At 50.8% G+C, this 9,362-nt stretch overlaps 2 protein-coding genes across 2 annotated transcripts; one reads left to right on the top strand and one right to left on the bottom strand.

The window, feature by feature from the left end:
- Window positions 1-535: 535 nt before the first annotated feature.
- LOC122391125 (histone H3) lies at window positions 536-997 on the bottom strand. The gene has a single exon (XM_043384788.1). It carries the CDS (start codon window positions 974-976, stop codon window positions 566-568), a length of 411 nt encoding a protein of 136 aa, XP_043240723.1. The 5' UTR covers window positions 977-997; the 3' UTR covers window positions 536-565.
- Window positions 998-1,137: 140 nt separating this feature from the next.
- Window positions 1,138-1,528, top strand: LOC122391123 (histone H4). The gene has a single exon (XM_043384787.1). The coding sequence runs from the start codon at window positions 1,162-1,164 to the stop codon at window positions 1,471-1,473; it is 312 nt and encodes a 103-aa protein (XP_043240722.1). The 5' UTR covers window positions 1,138-1,161; the 3' UTR covers window positions 1,474-1,528.
- Window positions 1,529-9,362: the final 7,834 nt, after the last annotated feature.

Below are 9,362 nucleotides of genomic sequence, written 5' to 3'. Positions count from 1 at the left end.
CAGGGTAGTGGTATGAGTAGGATATAAGTAGGGTATCAAAGCATACAGCTATCACGCAAACCTGGCCGTCTAGTTAATAATAATTAATGAATTATTATTAATTCGCAGGAATTGATTACTTTCTGCGAGTAACTTTTTCCTCGTCGCCGTTGGGGAGACGGTTAGGTTAGGTTAGGTCAGTTTAGGTTAGGTTAGGTTAGGTTAGGTTAGCTTAGGCTGGGTAAGGTTGGGTTAGGTTAGGTTAGGTTCGGCTAGTTAAGGCTGGGTTGGGTTAGGTTAGGGTGGGCTAGGTTAGGTTCAGTTCGTTTAGTCAAGTTTGGGTTGCGTTAGGTAAAGTTAGGTTCGTGTGGTTAGGCTCGGTTTGGCTAGTTAAGGTTAGGTTAGGTTAGGTAAAGTTCTGTTTGGTCAGGCTAGGTTGGTTTAGGTAGTCCCCAGTCCCCAAAGCGTCCTGTACCTAGTCCACAAAGCGGCAAAAATCCGATCAGGCAATCTACGCAACACCTCTCTGGTCCTGAGAAGGACCTGTTTCTTGCTTGCTAGCCTGCCGGAGCACGGCACAAGCGGCCTAGGCGCGCTCGCCGCGGATGCGACGCGCCAGCTGAATGTCCTTGGGCATGATGGTAACACGCTTGGCGTGGATGGCACACAGGTTGGTGTCCTCGAAGAGGCCGACCAGATAGGCCTCGCTGGCCTCCTGCAGGGCCATAACGGCACTGCTCTGGAAGCGCAGGTCAGTCTTGAAATCCTGGGCAATCTCGCGCACGAGCCGCTGGAACGGCAGCTTGCGGATGAGCAGCTCGGTGCTTTTCTGATAGCGGCGGATCTCACGCAGTGCCACTGTGCCGGGCCGGTACCTGTGTGGCTTCTTGACGCCGCCAGTGGCCGGCGCACTCTTGCGAGCCGCCTTAGTGGCCAACTGCTTGCGCGGTGCCTTACCGCCCGTGGATTTGCGTGCTGTCTGCTTTGTGCGAGCCATTGCGTGGGTTAAGTTTCGCGGTTTTTTCTCTAAGACATAGACTTGAATTTTGAAAGCGCACGACTGTACAGCATGCGTTCTTTTTCAAGAGGCTACCCGCTTGGCACACAAATGGCAACATCTGTGCTTAATTGAACCTACAAACGGCAAAGGCACAAAGGAGTAACCACCAATTACTCGCCAAGATGACGGGACGTGGCAAGGGCGGCAAAGGATTGGGTAAAGGAGGAGCTAAGCGGCATCGTAAAGTTTTGCGTGATAACATTCAGGGCATCACCAAACCTGCTATTCGACGCCTGGCTCGTCGTGGCGGTGTCAAGCGCATCAGCGGCCTCATCTACGAGGAGACGCGCGGCGTTCTCAAAGTGTTCCTGGAGAACGTCATCCGCGACGCTGTCACCTATACCGAGCACGCCAAGCGCAAGACGGTGACTGCCATGGACGTCGTCTACGCTCTGAAGCGCCAGGGCCGCACACTGTACGGCTTCGGCGGTTAAGCGGAATGCCTCGCGACGAAAGCCCCACGAACAACAGGCCTTTTTAAAGGCCACACTTAATCTGAAAGATTTTCACCGATTGATTGTATTACATTATTGAGACGCCAATCATCCCCGATCGTCTAGCCAACAGGCTTGTCAGCAGCCGAGGGTGCCTGGTGAGCACCCTCCTGAAGGATATCTTCGTGAGAAAATTCGGAAACTGCTCCCTCGCACACTCCGTACTATTTTCCGAATATTCTTCGGCAAGGCACCTATGTGTCCATGAGAAAATTCGGAAAAGCGATTGACACCAGTCCCGTGTCGACCTGACGAACGGTACTCCGTCACAGCCCCTTAAGCCAGGACCATGTTTCCGGTATTTCTCACGAAATTGTACCACCGTAGATAATCCGGGAACTGGGTACAACATCGTGAGACTTTTCGTGAATCGTAGATGGCGCCAAAGTAGGGGCAGACTGGACCCGAGACCGGCACCGCGGGGGGTGGGGTGAGGGGCGGGACTGACAGGGGTCGTCGCGCGGAACTGTCCTACGGCCAGCGCCGAGCATCTAGCCTCGGGCCCGCATCCCTGCCCCAGGCGCGACCAGAGCTCCCGGATGTTCCGGCTCACTGCCGCGCCCCAGCGCGTCAAACTTCGTGAGAAAATTCGGAAACTGCTCCCTCGCACTCTCCGTACTATTTTCCGAATATTCTTCGGCAAAGCACCTATGTGTCCATGAGAAAATTCGGAAAAGCGATTGACACCAGTCCCGTGTCGACCTGACGAACGGTACTCCGTCACAGCCCCTTAAGCCAGGACCATGTTTTCCGGTATTTCTCACGAAATTGTACCACCGTAGATAATCCGGGAACTGGGTACAACATCGTGAGACTTTTCGTGAATCGTAGATGGCGCCAAAGTAGGGGCAGACTGGACCCGAGACCGGCACCGCGGGGGGTGGGGTGAGGGGCGGGACTGACAGGGGTCGTCGCGCGGAACTGTCCTACGGCCAGCGCCGAGCATCTAGCCTCGGGCCCGCATCCCTGCCCCAGGCGCGACCAGAGCTCCCGGATGTTCCGGCTCACTGCCGCGCCCCAGCGCGTCAAACTTCGTGAGAAAATTCGGAAACTGCTCCCTCGCACTCTCCGTACTATTTTCCGAATATTCTTCGGCAAAGCACCTATGTGTCCATGAGAAAATTCGGAAAAGCGATTGACACCAGTCCCGTGTCGACCTGACGAACGGTACTCCGTCACAGCCCCTTAAGCCAGGACCATGTTTTCCGGTTTTTCTCACGAAAATGTATCACCGTAGACTTGTCGGGAATGGCGTACAATATCGTGAGACTTTTCGGAAAACCACCTTCCAGCACACCTTATGGGCGTTCACGTTTTCTCTCACGAACTAATACCACCGTAGATAATGCGGGAAATGGGTACAACATCGTGAGACTTTTCGTGAATCATAGATGACGCTAATGTACAGCAACCGCTGCAACTGTGAATGGAGCATATGGCTGGTATAGGGACAGCACCTGCCATGCCGGACAGGCGTGGCAGGGACTGCAATGCATGCATCCATAAATATGCGTCTTTGACAGCTCATGTGACATGTAACATATCTTCAACGAATTTGATTCCATAGTCCGGTTCAGGTTGGTACGATCTGGTGTCAGTATGCATGTTACTAGCTTGATGTTCATCATTTAAGTTTATATGTTGGCCGTCTGCACCTCCGAGCTCTCGTCCTGGACTGCTCAACCATCTGTGGTTTTGTTGTCCTGCGAGACAGCCCCGTCCCCTCCCTCCCTCTGTGAACAATGCGTGCCTTATCTCGGCTCGGCCTTGCCCGGTCCCCTCCCCCCCCCTCCCTGGACTCGGGCCGCGCTCTCAGTTCTCTGCCGCGCCACGCCTCGGGTCTCCTCACACCCCTCTGCCCCGACCCTCCCTCCCCGAACCGACAATCATCTTCCGGCTCACCACGTTCGAGCCCCTGACAGCCAATAGGTTGGCCCCATTACTGATGAAGGTATCTTTCCGTGAGGATTACATTGGGTACTGAGATGTCACCAAGACAAACAGTCCGACAGATACATGACATGAGTATATTTCCGTGAGAAAATTCGGAAGCGTCGCCGTGTCATTTTCGATGCTGTGTTCCAAGTATTCTTCGCAAAGGTATGTTTCCGTGAGGATTTTATGGGAGACTGGGATGTCACCATGAAAGACATCCCGCCAAATACACCATTAGAGTGTATTTCCGTGAGAAAATTCGGAAGCGGATCCGTCTCTTTTCGCTGCTGTGTTCCGAATATTTTTTCGCAATGGTATGTTTCCTTTTTTTTTTTTTTTTTTTTTTGCTCGGTCGGCCTAGTGCCATTCCCGAGCAGGGGGCAGTTACTCCGGCAATTTTCGCCGGGCAGCAAGTGTTACGTTAAACCGGTTTATGTGAACCCGGTAGCAAAAACAACGTGGGATCCTATCTTAATGTGGAACCAAAGCTAAGGGAGGTACTTACGTGTACAGCCAAAGAGCCGAGATGTCTGGAGTCGCAAACATTACAGTGGGAATGACTTTTATTAACAATACATGATAGACATGAACACTTGTGAGCTGGTGTCAGTGTAATGGAGCCGGGAAGCTTTCATCGCACTGACAGAAGGTATAAGACCTTCTAGGCTCCAGCCCCCCGGCGGGGCCTTGTTGTGGGGTGTAATGGTCGGGAGAAAAAGTCCTAAATAATAAAAAACCCGACGCCTAACGCAAAGGGCAAAAACCTCGCACCTAAGCCAAAACGGCGCGAGGGAAAAAGCCCTGTAACCGCGATTAATTAATGTGTGAGTTTGGGGGTGAGCCGGGAGACGAGGGCTCTGGTTAGCGTTTTAGGGGCGGCAGCCGCGGCCCTAACACGCTAAAGGCTCTTGATGATCCGAGCGTCGGCGAGAAAGACGAACAGAAGGTCGTGGATATCCGGATGAGTGTCGCCCAGGAGAGTCGGAAGGTCGAGAGAGAGTCCATGTGTGTTAATGTATTGTACTATATGTCTGCGGTGTTGGTGTAGGTGTGGGCAGTGGAGGAGGAAGTGTGAGATGGTATAGCGTGGGTGGTCGCGGCAGTGGTGGCATATGGGTGGAGGTGCTCTGTCCAGGATGTAGTTGTGGGTGAGTTGTGTGTGGCCGAGCCGGAGCCTGGCTAGGACTCTCTCTTTGATCCTTGTGTTTTGATGGGAAGAGTAGAAATGGCAAAGTTTCGGTTAAATGGAGAAGAGATGTGGTGTATGATCATCTATCCAGCATTTTTGGCGGTATCTCTGGAAGGCACGGAAGAGCGAAGACAGAAAATCCGGAAGGGGGAGAGCGAGATGATTTCGAGATGGGAGATGAAGACCTTCTTTGGCTAGCTTGTCCGCTTTTTCATTCCCCTGTATTCCAACGTGGGACGGAATCCACAGGAGAATGACGTGTTTGTTTTCATCGGTAAAGCCAATAATCATCTTTTTTATTTTATAAACGATTTCGTTTTTTTTCCATTTTTCTGTGAGCTATTGCCTTTACCGATGAAGCTGAGTCTGTGCAGATCACAGCCTTTTCTATGTTTTTCGACGAGACATATTTGAGTGCTGAGTGAATGGCTATCAACTCAGCACTAAATATGCTATGGTCGTCGTGTAGCCTACTTGTTTTGTTATGATGGTCAGATGTGACAGCGGCTGCCGTCCTCCCGTCACAAACTGAACCATCTGTATATATGTATGCATAGTCTTTATGTTCTTCTTTATGCTCATAGAAAAGTTGAATGCTTTCTTCTTTTGTGACTTTTGATTTTGCCTCTGCGTACAGGAATCCAATATTCTCTATGGCTGGCAGAAAGAAAGAAGAGATGGGTGGCCGATGAAAAATAGATGGAAAATCCAACTGGAAATCACTAAGTGTCCTTTCTATGCGATAGGCGATTATCGGGTATTTGAGTTGGGCCGTTGTGGGAGGGTCGTCCGTATATCGATTGGAGACAATGCGGTGCGAAGGCGAATAAGGGGACAAGAAAGTGCGCGCATAGAAGCGAAGGAGTTGGAGTTTACGGCGGTGAGAGAGAAGAGGAATATTACATTCTGCGTGGAGAGCCTTGATATTTGTGGTGCATTGGGCTCCTGTAACTATACGCAGGGCCTTATTTTGTATAACTTGAAGTGATTCGATCTGATTAGAAGCTATATCATCAAATAGAAAACTGTTGTAATCCAGGATAGGACGGATTAGGGAAGTGTATAGGTTAAGGAGGGTGCTGCGATCAGCACCCCAATCCTTTCCTGCTATACACTTAAGTATGTTGAGGCGCCTAGTGCAACGCATTTTAACGTCTTCAAAGTGATGTTTAAAGGAGAGTCTACTATCTAGTGTGATGCCGAGGTATTTGAACGTTTTAACGTATTTGATAGTTTGGTTCTTTACTTTAAGTTCGGTATCAAATTTAAAACGGGACTTATGGGAGAATATAAGTGCTACTGTTTTGCTGGGCGACAAGACTAGGCCCCATTTATCGCACCAGCTATTAATATCCTCCATTGCGTTTTGAACGGAGGCAAAAGCCGAATCAATGTTTCTTCGCGTTACCCAAATGGCCACATCATCGGCAAAAATAGAATGCTTAAGGCTACTAGGTGGATTTTGAAAAAGGTCGTTAATCATAATAAGGAAGAGGGTTGGGGAGAGGACACTGCCCTGAGGGAGGCCGTGATCCTGATTAAGATTGGGAGAAAATGTGTTACCGCATCGTACGTTAAATGTTCTATCTTTGAGGAAATTAGAGATATAATGGGCCATGTGGCCGCGAATACCTGTCTTATGAAGTTTGATCAGAAGGGCTTGTTTATTTACTTTATCAAAGGCGTTTTGAAAATCAATGAAAACTGCAAATGTATACATGTCATTTTGGAAGCCCTTCTGGATGTCATCAATGAGGTGGACTATATTGTCTGCCGTGCAGCGGCCAGACCTAAATCCTGTTTGATGTGGAGAGAGGAGGTAGTTACCTTCTAGATATGCCCTAATCCGTCCATTGACCATATGTTCTGTCAATTTAGCAGCGCAACTGGTTAGGGATATAGGTCTATAACTAGAGGGGGAGGAGGGTGGTTTGGAGGGTTTAAGGATGGGGACGATGGTACTGTTTCTCCAGCTCTCGGGGTACAAATTGTTTTCCCATAGATTATTGATTACTATCAAAAGGTTTTCAAGGCCGGATTCAGAAAGGTTTTTGAAGAAAGGATAGGCTATCTGATCCGGCCCTACCGACGTTTCACCACATCGAGATATGGCGTGTCTAAGTTCGAACAAGTCAAAGTGCTTGTTATAATTTTCAGTATTTGCTGAGTCGAAGGAGAGGGTGTCGAGTGTTGTGTTAAAGCTGTCATGTTGTACTTGTGTGTATTGTTGAGCAGAAGATATTCGTGCGTAATGTTGGGCGAATTGTGTCGCAACTTGAAGGGGAGTGGCGTAGTGGGTGTTGTTAATGTAGAGATGAGGAATTTTGTAAGTTGTGCTGCGCCTTGTAGAAAAAACTCTAATTAGCGACCAGATTTTAGAAAGGGGAGTAAATCTATTAAAGTTGTTAGAGAAGGAGTGCCATCCTTCTTGTTTTGCTTTAAGTATTATTTGTGAAGCATCATATCGGGCCTTCCGGAGGGCATTTTCATGGTAATCGCAAATACATTTGTTAAAGACTCGTAAGGCACGCTTCCGCAGAGCTACAGCTCGATTGCAGTCAGCGTTCCACCAAGGGGCAGCTTTGTTTTCACGTGGGGGGAGGGTATGGGGAATATTTTGGTGAGCAGCAGCGAGAATCACGTTTAAAAAGGTGTTGATGTCAGGGGGAGGGGTGGGAGTGTGTTCATCTATATGTTTTTGAAAGGAGGCCCAATCAGCTTTCTTAAAGTTCCAACGAGGAAGAAATGTAAAATTGGCTTGTCCTGAAGGGACATTAAGTTGATAGTGAATGGGATAATGGTCGCTAAACAATGTATCATCTCCGACGTGTTGAGTGAAAAGTGTCGCGGTGTTAGTGTCTGTGAAGGCCAAGTCGATGACGGAGTGTATGACTTGACCTTGGTTGCGTCTGGTGAAAGTGGGTGTGCGGTTGTTAATGCAAATGAGATCAAGTGAATCCATTATCTTATCAATTAGTGTTCCGCGCGCGTTGTTCGTTGTTGAGCCCCAGGATCTGTGGTGGGCATTAAAATCTCCTAGTATTAGGCAGGGGTGGGGGAGCTGGACAAACAATTGGCGGAGTTCAGAGGAGGAAAAGCGGTGGCTAGGGGAAAGGTACAGGGAAAGGATGGCAAGGTCATGTTGCGCTATTTTGACTTGAGCTGCGACCGCGTTAAGCGTGGTGCGGAGCTGAATTTCGTGGTGCAAGAGGTTATTAGCAATATAAAGGGCCGAGCCGCCTCGGCGGGGTTTTTCATTTACGTTATTTGTATATAAAGTATATCCACGTATGTTAAAGTTGTAATTAGAGGAATCTGAGTCCAGAAAATGGGTCTCCTGAATGGCGGCTATCAACGGTTTTTTATTTAATATATAGTTCTTGAATTCGCCCCAGTGGCTCACTAGAGAGGAAGTGTTCCACTGGAGGACGAATTCATCAGATCGATGCATGTTTTATGTGTGTTGAGTGTTAAACGGATTTTTCACGAGCAGCCGCCGCTGCGGCTCTGGTCTTCATCCCCTCTGACGGGGTTGGTGACGGGGCGCGTGTCGTGGCTCGCGGATGCTGAGTGTCTGCGTTTACATGCTGGCTCGCCGCTGGGGCGGCCTCATCCGTCTCTAAGTCGGCGGGCGGAGAGGCCACCGGACCCACGATTGTAGAGACGGTCTCTGTGTCAGAAACGTCTGAGTCCGCCCCTGTGTCCACGATACTGTCGACCCATGACTCCATCACCATGTTGCCGGTGCTGTTTGGAACCGATTCGTCGTCGCCGCGGTCGCACTGCGCCTGTCCCGGGGTGACAGCCGGAGGACCGGCCGACGTCTCCGTCTGCTTTCCGTCCGAGCTGAGGGGCGATTCAGTCACCCGCTCCGGCTCAGACGCGGGGGTCTCCACAGCCTCGGGCGCGCTCAGGTGTCGACGGACAGGGGCTTTCGGGGTGCGACTCTGGACCGGCGGGTTTTCGCGACTCGGTACGGTGTCGGTGAGTGAGGCCCTGCGTGGAGAGGACGAGAGCGCCGGATATTCAGAGGCACCTGACTCCGAGTAGGAACTCGGCGGGAACGGTGGAGGCGGGGGTGGTGGCGCCAGCTTGGCTTTGAGCTTATTTTTTTGGTACTCCCATGCGGGGCACATCCGATCCCAGGCTGGGTGCGGGCCACCACAGTGGCCGCACCTGTAGAGATCCCGGTCGCACTCATCGACCTTGTGGCCGGATGTGCCACACTTCAGGCAGTTCAGTCGCTTTGACCTGCAGGTCGTCTGGTTGTGGCCGTAGCTGCCGCACTGTCGGCAGAGGCGGGGGCTGGGCTCCCATTCCCTGACCTCCAAGATTTCATATCCCGCGTATATAGCCGGTGGGCAGGTAAGGCCCAGAAAGTGGATTTTGATCCTCGGGTTTGGGGTGGGGCCACGCGAGCGGAGTCGAGTGACGAGGGTGACCCCCTGCGGCCGCAGTTCGTGTAGGAGCTCCGTCTCGTCCATGTTTTTCAGTGATGGGGCAAATACAGTGCCGGCCACCGAGTTCAGTTTGGTGGCAGGGCTGGCGGCGACTTCGTTGCCGAGGAAAGTTTGGATCGAAAGGGCCAGCGAGGCCTGAGCCTTGTTTTTAACCCGGATTAGAAGAGATCCCGATCGGACTACCTTTGCGGTGACAACCGGGCCGATTAAGGTGTCGAGTTCTCGTTTGATTCGAAACGGTGACA

Source organism: Amphibalanus amphitrite, unplaced genomic scaffold (genome assembly GCF_019059575.1).
Source record: "Amphibalanus amphitrite isolate SeventyFive unplaced genomic scaffold, NRLGWU_Aamphi_draft 000422F_arrow, whole genome shotgun sequence".
Classification (NCBI taxonomy): Eukaryota; Metazoa; Arthropoda; class Thecostraca; order Balanomorpha; family Balanidae; genus Amphibalanus; species Amphibalanus amphitrite.
This window is presented reverse-complemented; position numbering and strand designations above follow the sequence as displayed.

Bases quoted from the DNA above. Each gene is read 5' to 3' on its own strand.
- LOC122391125 (XM_043384788.1), bottom strand. From the start codon at position 976: ATGGCTCGCACAAAGCAGACAGCACGCAAATCCACGGGCGGTAAGGCA.
- LOC122391123 (XM_043384787.1), top strand. From the start codon at position 1,162: ATGACGGGACGTGGCAAGGGCGGCAAAGGATTGGGTAAAGGAGGAGCT.